Here is a 20,399-nt window from a genome sequence, read left to right as displayed (position 1 = left end):
CATAAATTTGAAGTTCATGTCCCACTTCTCTACTGAACCCTCGATGAGGACTGGGTCATGTTTCCTGACTTCCTCCTGAAGTCCACAATCATCTCCTTGGTTTTTGCTAATGTGGAGTGGAAGGTAGTTGATGTGACACCACTCCACGAGATCATCTGTCTCCCTCCTGTACGCTCCCTCATTGCCGTTTGTGATCCGGTTAACAACCGTGGTGTCACCAGCACATTTGTAGAAAGCATTGGAACTGTGCCCTGCCACACAGTCTTGGGTGTAGAGTGAGTAGAGCAGCGGGTGAAGCACACATCCTTGGGGTGCGCCTATGTTGGTAGCCAGAGAGCCCAATAAACCTCTCCGTACTTCCCCAACTGGAATGCTTAACTACCCCAAGACCACCAAAATATCTGTCTGCACTGTTGAAACATCACTTTTATTTCCTGTGCTAACTGACTGTGAATATTTATCAATCCTTCGATATTTATAATCTCTTTTTCTTCCTTGGCATAATGTGATCATTTATTTTCTACTGGTGTTGATGTGGCTGCAGCAAGCATTTTTTGATGCTTTTTGTCCAGGTAGATGGCAATAAACTTTCGCTTATGTTTTTAACAGCCGCTGCATTTTGGGAAATTATACCCAGATTTCCGGAACGCAGTCTGTGTAAAATGTTCGGAATGGAAATGCTTGAATCATTCCCATTCCGAGATTTTACCTGCAGCCTCTCTTGACATTATCGCGCACTGCCTGAAAGCTCTTAGAGATTCTCTTGCACAGGCAGGAGAAGACTCGGACATCGTTCATGGAGAGAGTTGGTCAGTCAACGTTTCAGGGGGAGGGTATGACAATTATTTAGGGGGAACTAATACATAATTTCACCCCCTTTTTTACTTTAGTCTTGATAAAAAGTCCCAGCCCGAAATGTTGACTGATCATTACAGATGCTGCCTGTCCTATTGGGTTTCTCCAGCAGTTTGTTGTGATTATAAGTTTCCAGTATCTGCTATTCTTGGGTTTCTCCAGTATGTCATCAAACACCTGACTTGTCCCCGTGGGCCATTAGGAAGTGAGTCGCATATCATAGCCTACACAGCCTCTGACTTGCTCTTTGATTGGGAAGATTGAGAAAGAATGGTTCTACTTGTGAGAGAGTGCAAAACCAGTGTCCTTCCCAGTGAGGTGGTCACCAGCAAACCCAAGGAGGGACTTTGAAGTTGTTCCATGTCAGTTTCCCATCCAAGTGGGTGATGCAGACTTGTCCTTCTCTCTTCACCAGTCATTCATTCTCTTAATCCCCCCACTTTAGTGTGGATTGTGGAGGGTCATGTGGCCTCTCTGTCTGGAACCTAGTTGGAAGTCGCATCAGCTGCCAATCAAGGTTGGACTCTCCCCACCCATCAGTCTACGCCTGACCATTGGCCCTTTAAATCTTAGTGATTATCTGGGCCAGATCCCCAGTTAACTGCACTTTAAAGTGCCAACAACCAGGATTAGGGGTGCATGGGTTTCCTCTGGGGACTCCAGTTTCCTCCCACCATTCAAAACGTGCCAGGGGTTGTAGGTCAATTGGGTGTAATTGGGCAGCATGGGCTCGTGGGCCGAAAGGCCCTGTTACCGTGTTGTATGTCTTAATTTTAGATTTGAATTTAAAATTTAAATTCAAACAATGTATTTTTATATAGCAAAGATAAAGATACCTACTGTAACCAACATTTTAGTCTTGAGCCCTTCAACAAGATAAAAGCAAAATATTGGCATGCGCCTGAACAAAATGGTAGGGGGGAAGGGGCATGGGGAGGAGCACAGGCAGGAAGTAATAGGTGGAGAAGGGAATGAGGGCACATCAGCAAGCAGAGGAAAGGGGGTGGAGAGCTGGAGGAGACAGAGGGATGGGGAAGAGAAGGAGAACGGGGAGTGGTCTAGCAGAAACTGGAGAAGTCAAGGTTAATACCATCCAGTTGGAGAGGGCCCAGGCTTGTCTGCGTAGGCTATTGTACTGAGTTCTCCAGAATTGTGTGTGTTTTTCCGCCCTTCTTCCTGCCCTGTCCTCTCCCCCGTTACTTCTCAGCTTCTTTCTCTACCACCTTGTTTCCACCCAGTTCCTCTTACCAGTTAGCCTGTGCTCCTCCCCCTGCCCCTTCCTCCCTCTCCTCTTCATCCACCACCCACCCCCTCCATCCCCCACCCACTCTTTATTCAGGCAGCACTGTTTATCCAGAGTCCAAGAAAAAAAGACTTGGGTCAGAAAAATCGACTGCCTTTCATTTCCTGCGTGACCTGCTGCTTTTTACCAGCTCTGTTGTGCATTGCATTGGTCTGTGGGATTTTGCCAATATAAAACTATATGTTTAAGCAGAACTTTCTACAGAATGAGGCAATATATTGTGAAGCTAATCAAAAGATTGTCTTTAAAAATTCAGCACTCCTTTTGTCAAAATAAACTCAAATCCTGGTTTCAAAGTGGGAAGAATGTCTTTGTTCTTCAGAGAGCACTTCTCTGCTTTGAACATCAAATGGAGCTCCATCTAAGACCTTCACTGGCAGGAGCTCTTTGCTGAGAGTTCAGGCGTATTCCTGAAATGTCAGTGTTCAGCGTGTCAGGTGTTTTAAGAACTCTACCGTTTACAAAAAGCTTTTCAGTGACAAACTGCTGTTTGTGATATAAAGCAGGTGAAACTGGTCCCGATGCAGACTTTGACCTGAAACATCAACCATATCCTGGCTCCCGTGGGTGCTACCTGACCCACTGAGTTCCTCCAACAACTCAGTTTTTGCTCCAGATTCCAGCAGGTGCAGTGTCATTTCTGAGTTGGTGCAGTTGTGTCACCGGGTAATGGTAGCAAATTTGCAGTTCATTGTATAATTTACTTGGCTTTTATTGTTGTGAAACATGGGGTACATAGACCTGGAGGAATGAGGGGGTCGAGACATGGGCTGAGAATTACAATGAAGTTACAACTATCCGCGCGCGCCCACACACACTCTCTCCACCCCCACACCCACCCGCACGCACATTAAAGACACATACAAGCCCTTTTCCAAACCCAGCGACTTTATTGATTTTACAGTCTCAGCCCATTTGTGAAAAGTCGTTTTCATTTTTTAGCAGCCTCAGAACACGCCAAGGCACAGATGGCCTGGAAGTGATGGCAAGGTGATGATGTCGGACTGTGCTAATTATTATTATTGCCTGAGAGGTGGATAATGGCCAGGATGCCGATACCTTCATAAACATTGTATAATGGGGTCTGTTCCACCAATCTGGAAGAGTAAACCTCAGTTTACCGCCTCATCCTGGATTTTTGCCAACATAAGCATGAAGAACATGGTGTTGTGATCTGCCTGAGCTTCCCTTGCCGTGTAATTTGGGTAGTCATCAAAACTGAAGCCCGTGCATTGCAAAGGGCATAGCCTGATGATGAGAAACCTTAACTGGCAATGGGGAGGACGGGAGAATGTTAGTGAAAGGAGAGTTGCCCTTGGAGCTCAGGCTGCTGATGGTTTGAACTGGACTCTGTGGGGGCACTAGAGGTGATCCACGGACACTTGGTGACTCTGAAGGGGCTCTCTTTTGCTTCTCTTTCTTTGATTGAAGGGGCGGTTCAGGCAATTTCTGCCGATGGTGAATCTGTCTGCCCTAATTCCGTGTAAAATTGCTCTGTCTTCATTACTTGACAATAAATTGTATCTTTCCACCTGTCCTTTACCAGATCCTATTCTCTATTCAGTACTCTTATATCACTCACATCACCCTGTGGTCTCCCCCATGGTTAAAGAGGGTTAGGACATTTTTCCTGGAGCGTAGAAGAATGAGGGGAGATTTGATAGAAAGCTTCTTTCCACTGAGGTTAGTTGAGATACGTGGGTCAAGGATAAAAGAGGAAAAGTTTAAGGGATCATAAGGAGGAATCTTCACATATTGTAGTGGGAGTTGTGGAATGAGCTACCAGATGAAGTGGTGAATGTGGGTTTAATTTTAACATTTAAGATGAATTTGAACTGGATGGGAGAGGAATGGAGGCTGTGGACTGGGTGCAGGTCAGTGGAACCAGGCATAAAAATGGATCTGCACAGACGAGAAGGGCCAAAGGGTCTGTTTCTGTACTGTAATGTTCTATGGTTCTATCATACAAGGAGCGTATGACGTCTCTTGGCCTGTACTTATTCGAATTTAGGAGAATGAGGGGGAGATTTCATTGAAACATTTTGAACGTTGAAAGGCGTGAACCGAGTAGATGTGGTGAGAGAGTCTAGGACGAGAGGGCACAACTTCAGGATTGAAGGGCGTCCACTTAGAACAGAGATGTAGAGGAATTACTTCAGCTAGAGGATGGTGAATATATAGAATTTGTTGCCACAGGTGGCTGTGGAGGCCAGGTTACTAGATGGATTTAAGGCAGAGATTGATAGGTTCTTGATTGGCCAGGGCATCAAGGGTTATGGGGAGAAGGCCGGGCAGTGGGGCTGAGTGGGGAAATGGGTCAGCTCATGATTGAATGGTGGGGCAGACTCAATGGGCTGAATGGCCTAGTTCTGCTCCTATGTCTTCTAGTCTTGTAGATTATTATTGCTCATAGACGTCAAAGCAAATATAAATGGGAAAGGGCTCTCATGCAGTCCTGCTCATTATCAATTTTCACCTGATCTCACAGAATAACCCACCCCTCCCCTTCTGCTGTGAATTATTTTGGAATAACTACACTTTTGAATTCAAGCAAAACATTTTTAACAGCCTCTCGGCTACGAATGTTAACTTGTTTACTTAAACAGCAACCTGATTTTTACTGAGATCTCTAATTCTGATGCAGAGATCTCACCTGTGATTTCAAGCCACAAAAACATCGCAAACAAGCACAGTGCAGACATTTTGTCCAAGATCCATGGTTGGAGCCTCAGCTTTGCCTAATATAGAAAGGCAACAAAACTTGTAAATTTTATTTACAATGCGGTGAAACCGGATTCCGGCCATTTAAACTCGTGTCGTACAATTACGCCCAAAACTACCTACAACCCCAGTACATTTTAAAAGGTGGGCGGAAACTGGAGCCCCCGGGGAAAACGTACAAACTCCTTACAGACAGCACCGGATTTAAACCCAGTTCTCTGGCGCTAACCGTGCCATCCTTTTGCTGAGACGTTGCCTCTCTGCTGCTGGATTGTCCATCTGAAAAGGAACTCTCCAAAGGTGGCATGGTGGTTCAGGCCACAGCTCCAGTGACCTGGCTTCAATGATGATCTCCGATACTCCTGGTGGAGTTTGCATGTCTTTCCCTCTGTCCGGATGGGTTTCCTCCTACGTCCCAAAGACATGAAGGTTGATTGGCCCTGGCATGTTGCCTAATCCTGGTCTCTCCTGATCCTCGACTCTCCCACAACTGGAAACATCTCCATGTCCAGTGTAGATAGCACTTTCAATATTTGGGAGGTTTCAATGAGATTCATCCTTCATCTAATCTTTCATTATAATCATAATGTTCAATTCCAGGCAACATCCTGGCAAGAGCCATTCCTTCCCTTATCACCTCAGTTTTTTTCTGTTGTGTCCACCCTTATCCACCTGTGCTCCTGCGCTTCCCCCACCGTTTTAATCAGATGCCTGACTCCATCTGCTCCTACCTTGATGAAGATCTCAGGCTGATATATTGGTTATGTATCTTTATATTTGCAACAGAACAAATGGTGTGTAACCTTCAGGATTCAAGATTGCTTTATTCTGTAATAAAACAGATCAACCTCATGAGCTCAAGATCTAAACCTCTGACACAATCAGGAACCACTCTTGCTTCCCGGTTCCAATACCTGGTGCCCCTTCAGCCAATCTCGAACCAGTCCGCAGCCTTGATCGCAGTCGCCAGCAGGCCGCAGCCTGTGTAGGTTCCTCGCCTCGAGTCACGAACATCCCAGCCACCACCTGTGTGTTCTTCAGCCTCAGAACCCCTCACTGGTCTGCCACCGTGGTCACCATCCCAACGGTCATCTCCTCTGCCTCTCCTTCTCAAACAGGAGGGTGGTCTCCCTGTTTTCTGGTGCCCTGTGCCATTCCCCTGATTCTCCCGAGTCTACAACCCCTTGCGGCTGCTGCCGTACACGGGCACCGCCATCTTGGGCCCAGATGCCGCGGTCACAGGATTTTAAAATAAACCACCATCGGCTCCATTACAGACCATTTAAAGCCTGCATGGAGCCAACAGCACTCGGGTGGGCCCCGCGGGGGAGCTGCTGCGTCACAGCAGCAGTTCCGGCAGCACCACCATTTTATCTGCATGATTAAATACCAGTGGTCTTCAGGGAGGGACAGTGCTGGTATTTATTGCCCACTCTTAATTACCACTGCTTTCAGAGAATGAGGGAGAGGCAACCACGTTGTTATGGGTCTGGAGTCACATCCAGATCAAACTAGGCAGACTTAAAGGAAGTTAATGAACCAGACGTGATTTTTTTTAACCAGTGAATAATATGTTACTAGAAAATCTCAGCAGGTTTGGCAGCATCTGAGGAGGGAAATGCTCCCCCTTCTTTATTCCCCACGACTGTCTCCCTGAGAGATGCCTCCCGGAGGAAGTTCTCATCGTCTTCTTTGAAATTTTTATTTATTAATCATAATAAATCATACAATAAAAGTACAAACAAATACATGATATTTTACCCTGTGCAACACCCCAACGCCAACCCATTCAGTCCCCCAAGCCTGACCCACTCAGTCCCCCAAACCTGTATAAATAAAATTGCAAATTTAGATCATCTAGGTAATGTTATGGTATGCCCAAAATTGTCCAATAATAATGCTTTAACTTGATAATAAGAAAAAAAGAGTATTCAAAGATATTTCATATTTCTCTTTCATTCTTTGAAAGGAAATAAAATATCCTGCTTCATAACAATCTTCTACTAGTTTAATTTATTTCTGTTCCCACAACTTCAAAAGTTGATTATTAACCATAAAAAGAAAAAGCTTATTTTGAAACAAAGGTGTTTTTGCCAGAATTTTACTTTGGGTACCTATAATTTCATTTTTTATTCCATAATTCCATTAAATGTTTTAATACAGGTAAATTATAATAACTTAATAACTGAGAATTCCATCAATAAATAAACTGATCCGTCTTCTTCTCACCAAGCTGAGATGATTCAATATTACTCCATATCCACTTGAAACATCCTGTTAATGAATTTCAGCTGTGCTGAGTCAGAATAATTCTGGAAATTAGGAAGTTGTAAACCCCCTAGAGCATACTTCCAACTTCTGCAATGACACCCTTGCCATTGCACAAAAACTTCATCACCAAAGCATTCAAATCTTTTAAAAATTTTGAGGAATCCTACAAGAAATGGACTAAAAAAGATATTGAATTCGGGGAAAGATATTCATTTTAATACAAAAAACATGTCCTATCAATGTTATAGGTAAATCTTTCCACCGATTCAATCACCTTTAATTTTAGACCATGAAGGTAAATAATTTAATTCATATAAATGGTTATAATTACTATCTATTATAATACCTAAATATTTGATCCGATTGGACCAGTTAAATTTCGCAACATGCCTACAAAGCAAATAATCCATTTCAGCTAAAGGCATAATTTTACTTTTTTCCCCAATTAATTTTATCTTCTCCAATCTTTCATGCAGACTTCCCAAAGATGTGTTAAATATATCAAAATATCATCTGCAAACAAATTTATTTTGTATTCATCAGCTTTCACCTTAATGCCTTTAAAATTACTATTCTGTCTGATCATCTGAGCCAAAGGTTCAATGACCAATGCGAATAGAGCTGGTGACAAAGGATAGCCCTGTCTAATCGATCTAGATAACAAAAAAGGTAAAGACACCTGTCTATTTGTCACAACTCTAGCAGTAGGATTTTTATACAAGGCCTTAATCCAGGGGTTTCCAATCTGGGGTACATGTAACCCCAGTGGTACATTTGCACTTTTCAGGGGGTAGATTGGGTCTGAGAGAATAACCACTACTGTACAATACATGGTGTTGTTATCTGCAGTCAGATTGCACAATGTCGTGTTTTTTTATCCTTAATTTTTAGGAGTACATGGGAACCTATAAAAATGCCCAAGGGGTACAGAGGAACAAAAAGGTTGGGAACCCCTGCCTTAATCCATCCAATGAAAAGAGGCCCAAAATTAAACTTTTCCAAAACTTTAAACAAAAAACTCCATTCCACTCTATCAAAGGCCCTTTCTGCATCAAGTTGGTCAGATTGCTCCCAAGAAATGTTAACTAAAGAAATTAACTTTACAATATTATCTGCTGAAAATCAATTTTTTAATAAATCCTGCCTGATCTACATGAAACAAATCTGGTAAATATTTAGCTAATCTGTTAGCCAGAACCTTGGCAACAATTTTATAATCTACATTCAATAAAGAAATAGGTCTATAAGATCTTGCCTTTAATGGGTCCCTATCCTTCCTAAGGATAACTGGAATAATTGCTTTAGAAAAAGACTCCGTAAAGGAACCAATCTTTGTCGCCTGCCCCAAAACTTCCATCAATAAAGGAATTAATAATAAGTCCTGAAATTCCTTATAAAATTCAGAAGTAAAACCATTGTCCCCTGGAGATTTCCCACTAGGCATAGATCAATATGCTTCCATCACTTCTTTCGGAGTTAGAGAAGCATCTAAATCATTAATGTCCATATCCTTCAAAGAAGATGAAACTAAATCAGATAAAAAATTGTCAATTTTCGCTTCATCTTCCAATACTTCGGAAGTATACAATTTCTCATAAAACATATGGAACTCATCATTAATTTCCTGAGGCTTATATGTAATCATTGAACCATGTCTGATAGCTTGGTTACCCTTTCCTTCCCACAGATGCTGCGTGACCTGCTGGCTTTCTCCAGCATGCTTGCAAATAAGCAGCCCGTGTGCCTGAATGGTGTGCAACCTGACAAAACAGCATTCTCCGGTGCTCGATTCAAAACAGGCAGACTCACAACCAGACACACAATACATATACAAATAAATAGATAAATATTGTTTCATGAAAATGAGAGTCTTAGATGGTCAGTGGGAGCAGTTCCTTTGGTCGTTCAGCATTCTCACTGCCTGTGGGAAGAAACCGTTCCTCAGCCTGATGGTGGTGGTCTGATACTCCTGTATCTCTCCCCCGATGGGAGCAGCTAAAAGATGCTGTATGTGGGGTGGAAGGGGTCCTCAATGATTTTGCCTGGTAGATCACATTGATGGTGGGGAGGGAGACTCCACTGATCCACTCTGCTGCTCGTATGGCCCTTCTTGCTTCAGACTGCCGCATCTGTAGTATTTTATATCTCAACTTTCTAGAACACTGACAGTTTTATCATTATACATTTTTTGTGCCGGGCATTTCTTTAAGTGCATGTATATTTTGCACTGCATGTGGGTTTTGAATTCAGGTCGCAAGGCCAGTTCACCAATCCACCAGGCCACTGCCCTCCCTATCCCATTTACAAATCTCTTCAATGCTCGCATTCATGTCATTATTAAACCATGTGGAAGATTATCAGCGCATATCCTGACAAGAACGAAGAAGCTTTGTTCTGATTATGTACTGAAAATTTTTTTTCCCCCGCATTCACAGACGGTGACATTTCAGATTCATGTCATTTGGTTGCAAAGGCTGTCTGTTACATCACCGTGTGTTTCACCCCTCTGTATTAACATAAAGCTCTCTCGGCACCCTGCTGCACACAGAGGTTCAGCCTAAAGATCAGGATGAATAAGAGTTTATTGTGATATATTCATCAGTACAACATACAGATGTAGTGAAGATCTCACATGATTTGCTTCCTAATTAGGGCGGCTCGTTTGGCGTAGCGGCTAGTGCAATGCCATTACAGCACCAGCGATCGGGACTGGGGTCCGAATCCTGGAGTAAGGAGTTCGTACATTCTCCCCGTGTCTCTGTGGGTTTTTACCGCGGGCTCCTGTTTCCTCCCACCATTTGAAACTTAACGGGGATGTAGGTTAATTGGGTATAAATTGGGCGGCACAAACTCGTGGGCCAAAATGGCTCGTTACCATGCTGTATGTCTAAATTTAAATTTTAAAAATTCACTGACTCCAATTGGAATATGATTAAGGCACCACAAAGAGAAAATAAAGATAATATAGTAAAACCCCTAGTATCTGACATCTATGGGGATTGAAAGATGCCGGAGAAGTGAATTTTACAATTGCTTGAGGTTGCGTGTTTCTTGAATTCTTGATACAGGGGTTTTACTGTAAAAACAATAGGGAGTAAAGAAAATAATAAACATTCATAAAATTTGCCAGGAGTGCACATGACGTATTGTGTAATGAGCACAGACAGATCTTTGGCCCTCCTGTTCTCATGTTAAGGTGAGAGAAGGATGGAGAGGTTCAGGAGCCATCAGGAAACTAGCTGAAGGAAAGGCTTGGAGGGATCTGGACCAAATGCAGGCAAATAGGACAAGGCCAAAATGCCAACTTAATCAGCTTGATGAGTTGGGCCGATGGGCCTGTTCTGTGCTCAATGACTATGATTCCTTGACTCTCCTTATACCCGAAACTCCCCAATCCTTAGATAACAGAGCCATGTTTAACTGTTGAAATGCACTTTTCTTTTTAACTCTATCCACTGTCCTTTGGTCTTGTTCACCTCCATACCTGCAGTTTGGTCTTATGTACCTCTATTCGGTGAACTTTGGACATGTGTACCTCTAAATACTGCACTTTGGACTTGTGCACCACTATTTGCTGAACTTTGAGTACCAGTATACACTGCACTTTTGTTTTATTGCAACGCTGTTTTTATTCTTACACTCCCCCTACGTAGGAGCTGATTCTCTGGATAGCACGCAAAGTGAAGCTTTTTCACTGTACTCAGTGCACATGACAATAAACAATTGAGTTTCAATGTTTCCACCCCATCTGACCTCCCTCCTGGTCTCCTATCAGTGAAGGTGGGCAACACGGTTAGAATAACGATTAGCACTACACTGCTCCTGCGCCAGCGACGGGACCAGGGTTCAAATCCGGCACTGTCTATAAGGAGTTTATACGATCACTTCATGTCTGCGTGGGTTTTCCATGGAGGCTCTGATTTCCTCCCACCATTCAAAATGTGCGGGATTGTAGGTCAATTGGGTGTAATTGGGCGGCATGGGCTTGTGGGCTGAAATGGCCTGTTACTGTGCTGTATGTCTAATAAATTAATGAGAATACCCTTGAAGCCTCCCCTTTCCATTTGCTCGTTCCAACTCTATTCTTGACTAGATGTGATGACAATTTTGATCTCGTTCTGGTTATCTCTGTGTGATGACCAGCTACGTCTGTAAGGTGCAGTCTCTGTTATTGAATATCCAGTGTGGCATTATTACCAAGTTAAAATCTTATTTTAAAGTACACAAACTTCTGGAAAAACTCAGCAGGTCAGGCAGCATCTGTGGAGAGAGAAAGAGAGTTAACGCTTCAGGTCCAGGTCCTTCATCTGAACTCATTTCAAATGAAGGTTCTCATGCCTGAAACATTAACTGTTTCTCTTTCAGTGGGCGCTATCTGCCCTACTGAATTTGTTTTCCAGCATTTGCCATTTTTATTTCAGATTTTCAACATCTGCAGATTTTTGTTGTAATTGTCCCCACTTGGACCACTTCCTATTGCCATGTAATAAAACAGAGATGTATTACTACACAGAAATGCCTTTGGTCTTCCATAAGGTAGATAAAGATTCACCTTTTGCACTGCCCAGTGCCCCTTATAGTCCGAGAAAGTGAAGCAAAAGAGAGTTCCCCCCCCCACCCAGAGTCACCGTGTCCATGGATTCGCCTTCAGTCCCCCAGAATTCAGTTCAGTTCAACCCATTGGCAACCTGAGGTCCAGATCCAAACCTCCGACACGATGAGGAAGCCTTCAGTGCCCGAGGCCCTCTGGGAGCCCTCCTTTCCTTCAGTGACCTCTCGAATACCGGTTCCGTGTACAAGTCCCTTGACCTCGTTGCCAGCACTTCGCGGCCTGCGTGGATTCATCACCCACAAGTCGCCAACAGCTCGCCATCTGTGTGAGTCCCTCAGCCACTGAGCCCCTCATTGGTCTGCTGCCATGGTCACTGTCCTTGGGGTTGTCTCCCCTGCTTCTCCTTATAATGCAAGCCCCTACCACTCCTGGTTCCTTGTGAATTTTATCTCCATCCTTAGTACCCTAATGACATCCTTCCTGCAGCTGGACAGCCAAAGTTGTACACAGTGCCATCTTTACCTTTTCCCTGGTACTTGTGGTCTCACAGAGGGAAAGGCAGTGGGGAAGAGATGAGGAACCAATTGCAGTTGAACCATCAGAAAGAAGCCTGTTGGATTTAAGTGCTCCTCGTTTTGTTGATCCCCAGGTCTGTTTCTGATGATTGCCGACATGTCTCCCTTCCTTCGCATCGGCTTCTCCAACTTCGACAGTGGTCCCTCCCAGCCAGCAGAAGACATCCAGAACCCCTACTGTGCGGTGATTGTCAAAGAGGCAGTGGATGCAGGTAAGAGCCTCCCAAATTCTCCTCTCACGCGATAATAACATGTTACCCTGAACCTACATGCAAAATGTTTCACATTACAATCACACGAAGCTCTATTCCTGGTTGTGATGGAATGCTTCAAGCCCACAAGAGGAGCCCTATCTGTACCTGGGAGAGGCATTCCAAAAACCCACTGACAACCCAGCCTACTGCACCCTGTACTTTTGCCTGATAATTGTATGACCTGCTGTATTTAAATATGGGTTGACTTGCCTGGGTTGCATGCCAAACAAAACTTTAAGACTGGAGTGGTGTGGTGAATGTCTGCCAAGCTGCCTGTCTCCCCTCTGGCGAGCCTTGCTGTACTAACATTGGCTGTGCATTATCACTGCTGTTAAGGATAACCCCCCCCACCTTGGATATAACTGTGTCTGCACCTATTGTCTTTCATTATTGTACCAAGAGTTCCTGCTAATAAAAGCCACGATTATTGTTTGACCACATCGTCTTTGTCTACTTCATCAACTGGCACTTCAGGAGACCAACCTTTTTATTTTAAATTTTAAAGTTAGACATATAGCACGGTAACAGGCCATTTCAGCCCGTGAGTCCGTACCACCCATTTAACCTTCACCCCTGGCATGGACTCGTGGGGTGAAATGGCCTGTTACCATGCTGTATGTCTATATTAAAAAAATAAAAATTAAAAGGTTGGCCTCCCCTGCTTTAAGACAAACATGTGAAATGTGCAAGGAATAGAGGGATGTTTATCAAGTGCAGGCAGCAGTTTTTTTTAACTTGGGCATCATGTTCAGCACAGACACATGTGCTGAAGGGCCTCTTCCTTGTGCTGTCCCGTTCTATGTTTTACGTCTTTCAAATTATCATCTGATTTTACCAGTGCAACCTGATGAATCGGTGTACTCCAATCCACAGTGCAAAACATGCAAACACATATACAAACAATGACTAATATAAGTATATTAAAATAAATATTATTAATAAATAATAGTCACAGGGAGTTGTTTCAGTAGTTAAACAGTTCTGCATTCCTCAGCCTGGTGGTGCTGGGGCTGATCCTCCTGTATCTCTCCCCCGATGGGAGGAGCTGAAAGATGCTGTGTGTGGGATGGAAGGGGTCCTCAATGACTTTGCACACCCTGTTCAGACGATCCCAGCAGATCTTGATGATGGGGAACAAGGTGACCTCACTGCTCCTCTCGGCCACTTTTATGGTCCTGTGGATATTTTGTTTTCACTGTATCTGCTTTACTTGACAATAAACAATTAAATAAAACTAGCTCTCTCTCTCTACCAAGCTCTGCCTTTACCCTTATTTGTCCCTCAACCAGATTAAAACAGATTTCATTGTTTTGATCACTAATTGACTGCAGGGTTTTCACATGGGCTACACTTCAAACAAAGCATTTCAGTCATTACACTGAGGAATTTTGAGGAAACTATTCTACTGATCTAAATGTATAGGGCAGTCAGTGACCAATACTCTGTCTCTAAAGTTCATTTATTTAATGAATTTCCGAAGTAAAGTAAAATCCACTGATGTAACGAGTTGGAGTATTCGGGAATAACTTTCTAAGCAGTTACAACTGCAGTAACGTTTCAATAGGCATGCTTTTTGAAAAGTGCTAGAAAATGCAAATAATGCTACAAAATCTTTCTGAAAGCGCCTATTTCACGTTACATTCTTTTCATCATTGACGTTTAAGGTTTGATGTTTTCAGGGCAGACGATTCTAACACTAGAGGGCAGAGGTTTAAGGTGAGAAAGGAGAGATTTAAGAGAGATCTGAGGGGCAACATTTTCACTCAGAGGATGGTCCATGTCTGGAACGGGCTTCCAGGGGGAACTGTAGAAGCAGAAACAAAGATAAGAAGGGTGTAGCTGGAAGGACAGGGATTAAATGCAGAGAAATGAGACTAGCCCAGAATGCCAACACGGTGGCTTGGACCAGTTGGGCCTGCATCACTCTGTGTGAATCTATGATCACAGTAAAAGCACATTAGTGCTAGAGGAACTCAATAGGTCTCGCAGCATCCAGAGGAGGTAAAGATATATCACCAACGTTTCTACTACACTCACAGCATCTGCAGACTTTTGTGTTTCACTTGAATCTATGACCATGTTTGTTGGGGGAAGACAAATAAATCCATCAGATGCTCTAGATACAGTGAGGTCATTACAAAGTAAGAATTTTCCGATTATTTTATTCCACTGATTAATTATTAAATGAGTCCTTGAGTTCCCCACAAAACCAGAGAGAATTACATGTGCCCAAGAACATAAACAGAAAATGTAGGAAATATCAGCAGTGGAAAGAGAAATAGAGTTAACATTTCAGTTTGAACCTTTCTGTTTTTATTTCATCGTTCAAGCATCTGAAGTTTTATTGGTTTTCATGTTTGCCCAGAAATATCCTTATATTTGGTAGTTCTCTATGTACAGGGCAGCTTCACCAATGCAGAAGACTTCAACCAGTTTTCTTCAGAATAATTTGTTTTGATGAAATAAACCATCTTCTCTATTGTCCGAGAGAGAGAGAGAGAGTGTGTGTGTGTGTGTGTGTGTGTGTGTGTGTGTGTGTGTGTGTGTGTGTGTGTGTGTGTGTGTGTGCCTGTGCCTGTGCGTGCGTGCGCCTGTGCGTGCCTGCGCCTGTGCGTGCGTGCCTGTGTGTGAGAACATGTGAGTGAGAGGAGAGGGATGAAAGGTGAGGAGCGAGGAATGAGAAAGAGTTCAGTTTATTGTACAGAAAGAAATGAGGGGCAAGAGGTGAGGAGAGGGAAAGAGAGAGGTGAGAGAAATTAGAGGAGAGCCAGAAGGAGAGAGGAAGAGGTTTGTCACAAAATACCTAATACAGCAAAAAAATGGTTCTTCTACGAGCAGTCTAACAAGTTATCTCAAGCATTCATGCAGCTGTGTAAAGAGCATCAATTGCATAGGATCACAATGAAAGGGAAGATCAAGGGCAGCATGATAGCATTCTCATGGGGTTCATTCAGGAGCCTGATGACTGTGGGGAAGAAACTGTATTTAAGCCTGTTGATGCATGTTGTTGCATTCTTGAGCCTTCTCCCCAATAGGAGGAGGGGGAAGAGGGTAGGTTTGGGGGATGAGGGTAGGTTTGGGCTGTGTAGGTTTGGGGGAAGAGGGTAGGTTTGACCTGTGATGGCTCTTTCAGGTTGTTGGCTGCCGTTCCTAGGTAATGGGAGATGTAGATGGTCAATGTTCAGATGCACTGAAATTCTTGCTTGTTGCAGCAAAGTTAAACATAATGTAACACCACAAACAAGAAGTGTAAATCACCACTTGAGAGGATAAAAAAGATGGATAAATATTCACAAGAATAAAACACAAAGTCTGCCAGACACCGTGATTGAAGTAAAAACACGATGCTGGAGAAACTCAGCAAGTCAACAGTGGGGCAAAGGCAAAGATACATCACCAACGATTTGGGCTTTACCCCATCATCAAGGTATGAGGTGACAGGTGGAGCAGGGAACCACAGAAAACAGGGGGAGATGGAACTGTGAATGGAGAGGGAAGGGGGTGGTGAGCTGGGGGAAAGGAGAAAGGATGAGTTTGTCTATCCATCATATCTACTTTGTTATTTTTGCTTTCTTTTCTATACATCATTTTTTTCCCCCTTCATTGTACTTTTTGTGTTCATGATATATAAATCATTGATTTTGTGGTGGGAATCTGCAGCAAGGAAGACTTTCCCTGCCCACTACTTTTCGTACGTAGCACCAAACTCTTTGTTCACTGTGGGTCCGTGCTCCTCCCCTCACTATTTTGTTCTGGTGCCTGCCTAGATTTTGCTCACATCTCGATGAATGGTTCAAGCCCAAAACGTCAGTTGTGTCCTTATCTTTGCTACATAAAGGACGCTGTTTGACCTGCGGAGTTTATCCAGCGCTGTGTTTTTAGATAAATATTCCTAGTTGCAGTTAGTGCACAAAAGAGGTGATGGTGCAATCGTACAGACAAATCGATTCCGACATCATTTAAGTTGAAAATCTCTGAAGTCACGTTCAACCAAATGTGCACTGTCTCCCCTTTCACCATCCCACCGCATCCCCTGAATGTGACTCCAGTGGCACTTGGAACTATAATTAACTTCTCACAAACCACGTCCTCTTTTCCGGAATCAGAATCAGAATTTATTATCATGAGCAGGTGTTGTTTTGTGGCAGCCATCATTGCGCATAACAGGTGCAAAAATTACCATAAATTACATTTTAAAAATAATGCAAACTAAATAAATTAGTCCAACTTCCATTGCAAGAAAACCCCTTCACCCTCTCCTGCCTTTCTCTGTAATGTTACCAGCACTGGCAGGCTTGAATTATATGGGGGGGCCTGGAAAGGTTGAGGCTTCTCCCTGAAGTGTTGGAGTCTAGGTAGGGGGTGACCTTTTGGAGGTTTATAAAATCACGATGGACATGGAAATGGTAAATTCTCAAGGGAGGGGAGTCTAAAGCTGGAGAGCTCAGATTTACAGTGTGATGGATAAAGATTTAAAGGGAATGTATGGGCTATTTTTACACAGAGGGTGATGGGGCTATGGAACAATCTGCCGAGGGGCATGGTGGAGGTGGGTCCGGTTACATTCAGATAGAAATGACCTAAGGCTGAACACAGGGAAATGGGTGCAGCTTGGTTAGATAAAGTGGTCAACATGGGACAAGTTGGGCCAAAGGGTCTCTTGGTGCGCCCATGCCTAAATATCTGAGGTCAGGCAGACACGTTATTTCATTCATGGTGAAATGCCTTTTTCTCCATCTTTATTTCTGGTGCCAAACACTAACCACAAAAACCTGAATTGTTTACTGTCACACATATCAAGACACAGTGAAAATCTTTTGTGCGCTATCCAGGCAAATCAACTCCTGCCTCAGTACAGCAGGTAGATCAAAATAACAGAAAAGCACATTTTGTTACTGAGAAAATATTCACTGCATGGGTAACATCATTTTACTAATAAGTGGGCCATTCAAGAGCCTGATAATAGCAGGGAAAAATATCCTGAATCGCATGTCTCCTGATATGCTCATGGTAGTGTGTTCAGGGTATTATAAGTAGGTTGGCCGCCATTCCTAGGCAGCAGGAGATGTAGAAATGGTGGTGCAATTGCTGTGGACCTGGGAGAGTGGGGGCACAGTGTTACTCCAAAGGGTTCAACCACCCGATCTTAATTCTGACAGCTCTGTGTAGGCTTTAAAAGGCCTGTTAAAAGGAGCCGATATAAGTAAAATCTCACAAAATCTGTTCCCAAGATGGCGGCGCCTGTGCTAGGCTTCAGCCACGAGGGATTGCAGAGTCGGGGGGAGCAGCGGACTGGCGCAGGGCATTAGAAACGGGGAAACCCCCCCCCCCACCATTGAGAGGGAGAAGCCTTGGAGACGACCAGACAGGACAGTGACCACCAGCAGACCAGCGAGGGGCTCAGCAGCTGAAGGACCCACACAGGCTGTGGGCATTTTACAGTCAGGCTGCGGACTGCTGAAGACTGGCTTATGGGGACCAGGTATTAGAGCTGGGATTCGTGAGGGTGCTGAGGACAAGAAGGGCACCCAAAGGGCCTCTGGCGCTGAAGCCTTCCTGTTCATGCCGGAAGTGTGGATCTGGAGTTCGATAGATCATACAAGAATCTGTATGGCTGCAGAGGCTGTGGGAGCACTGGAGACAAATCCACGGACACTCAGTGTCTCTCCTTTTCCTATTGTTAGGGGCGCCGGGCAATACTCATGGCGATTATTTGCCTTAAGGAAGACAAAGGATAGAATATATCATGTATGTTACATTTTTAATGTATTATTACATGACAATAAAGGAACCTTGAATCTTGACGCTAGATGGTAAGTATACAGTGGAGCCCATGGAGGGGACGGAGGTTTGCGTGATGCTCTGAACTGCATTCACCGCTTTCCGTAACTTCTTCCAATGAGCAGAGCAGCTCCCACCCCACGCTGAGATGCACCCAGCTTATCCACTTTGGATGTAAGAGGTTTGGTAGCAACACAGAGTGTTGCTACTGTGTGGCATGTGCTGCTTGAGAAGGAGGGAGAGGCAGATCCTCTCACAGCATTTAACAAACATCTAGATAAGTGCTTGCCATTGCCAAGAGAAGGTCATAGAGCGTACATCCTTTGCCCTTTCTGTAAGGAAGGGACAGATTTGATCACGCTTTGTACAATTAAATGGTAGATTGTGATTGGAATTTGTGATAATTAGTGCTTGCTATGTGGGTTTCCGAACGCTAAGAGATCTCACAGATGACGCACACACGAGGCGTGGCCTGAAGAGCAAATTATTCTTTTGGAGAAGCTTGGCCAGCCAGTGGTCTTGGATTCAAAAGGCTACAGGGCATTAAACTGTCGTCAATGAGGTGCTTGGAAGGATGAAAAGATGGGAATCAGATCTGGTCCCATCATGTAATAAAACAGAAATGTAATATTACACAACATTTTAGTATTACCCCGTGGCACCCCTTACAGACAGAGAAGGAGAAGCAAAAGAGAGTCCTTTCACAGATCCGTGAATTCGCCTCCAATGCTCCCTTGGCCTCTGCAACCAACCATTGGCCACCTGAGCCAAACCTCTGACACAATGAGAAACTTTCAGTACCCAGGGCCCTTCAGGAGGCCTCCTCGAGATATATCTTGAGAAAACTGCATCATATCAGCATATGTTTGTGTGGAGTCCAGTGACTGGCCTGAGAGTGACGCAGGCTGCCTGATGCAACTGGGCTGCTCTATGTCAGCTTTTATTCTCGACCTTTTTTCATTCATGACCCACCCCAGGTCTCTGCTCAAAGTTTATGGGCCCCCTTCCCTGTGAAGCAGCCGTTTTGGTTTCTTCCAAACTTCTCTCCTACCGGCTATGTAAAAATTATTTATGTTACACGAGGTGAAAAGAAAACAAGGCTTTTACTTAGATATGTTGTTTCCACCCCCCATCCCCCCCCGGGAGGGGCTGGTTGTAGGGCCCCCGTTGAGAACGGCCGGTTTCTGTAAAAGGGACGTTGCTCTTGTTATTTAAAGACCGGCATATCCTTGATCAACATTCAATGCAGAATTCTAAACAGCAGTTTCTTGTTCTCACAACCCGCAGTGAAAGCAAAGTGCATAGATGTGAAAAGAGAATTCCTCTTCTCCTTCCAATCCTTCCACTGATTTAATCCCTGCCAGCTGGGTTTGATGCCTGTGCTATTCTGATTTGTGACATCTCGACCCCTCATCGTTTTAAGTAATTGATTGTCTCCACCCCCACCCCCCAGCCTCCTCTCTGCTCCTCTCAAAGGCGTTCTTCATCCTCTTAGATCTCCTTTGCGCCCTTTCCATTATGGTTTCAAAGATATTTTGACAGGAACAAGGATAGGGAAGGTTTAGAGCAGCCACCCCAAAAATTCTGTCCACTCTGTCACCCACCCTTCACAGACACTGCCTGTCACCACAAACACAAACACCAGACACCAAACCCTCAGTTCTGTCTCGGAGAAGAGGTTACCAAGCAAATAGAGAAAAACACTCAAGGATGCATTCAGAGCTTCCTTGAAGCAACTCGGCATCCCCATTGACTCCTGGCAATCTCAGGCTGACAACCACTCTAGACAGAAAAGGCCAAATTGGAATTCCTTTGAGAACCTTGCGTGTGTGCATTGGGAGGAGATTTCCGATTCAGATTTATTGTCAAAGTACATACATGATGTCACATACAACCCTGCAATTCCTTTTTGCTGCAGGCATGGCAGAATTACCTCTTATCAGAAGATCCCAAAAAAACTGTACTCACTGTACACTTAAACAAATAAAGAAATATCTGCAAACTACAGAGAAAAAAAATTGCAAAGTCAGAGTCCTTAAGTGAGTCCCTGATTGAGTTTGTTGTTGAGGATTCTGAAGGAGGATGGG

At 43.9% G+C, this 20,399-nt stretch overlaps 1 protein-coding gene across 10 annotated transcripts in view; it reads left to right on the top strand.

Moving 5' to 3' along the window:
* Positions 1–20,399, top strand: part of prkcq (protein kinase C, theta) — a 97,224-nt gene that overhangs the window by 37,456 nt on the left and 39,369 nt on the right. For all 10 annotated transcript variants that reach the window (XM_069910087.1, XM_069910082.1, XM_069910080.1 and 7 more), the window contains one exon: positions 12,352–12,489. In XM_069910087.1, coding sequence (XP_069766188.1) covers positions 12,363–12,489 — 127 coding nt within the window. In that variant the 5' untranslated portion in view covers positions 12,352–12,362. The remainder of the gene's footprint in view (positions 1–12,351; positions 12,490–20,399) is intronic.

Source organism: Narcine bancroftii, chromosome 13 (assembly GCF_036971445.1).
Source record: "Narcine bancroftii isolate sNarBan1 chromosome 13, sNarBan1.hap1, whole genome shotgun sequence".
Classification (NCBI taxonomy): Eukaryota; Metazoa; Chordata; class Chondrichthyes; order Torpediniformes; family Narcinidae; genus Narcine; species Narcine bancroftii.
Note: the sequence above shows the minus strand (reverse complement) of the source record. Positions and strands in the feature narration are given on the sequence as shown.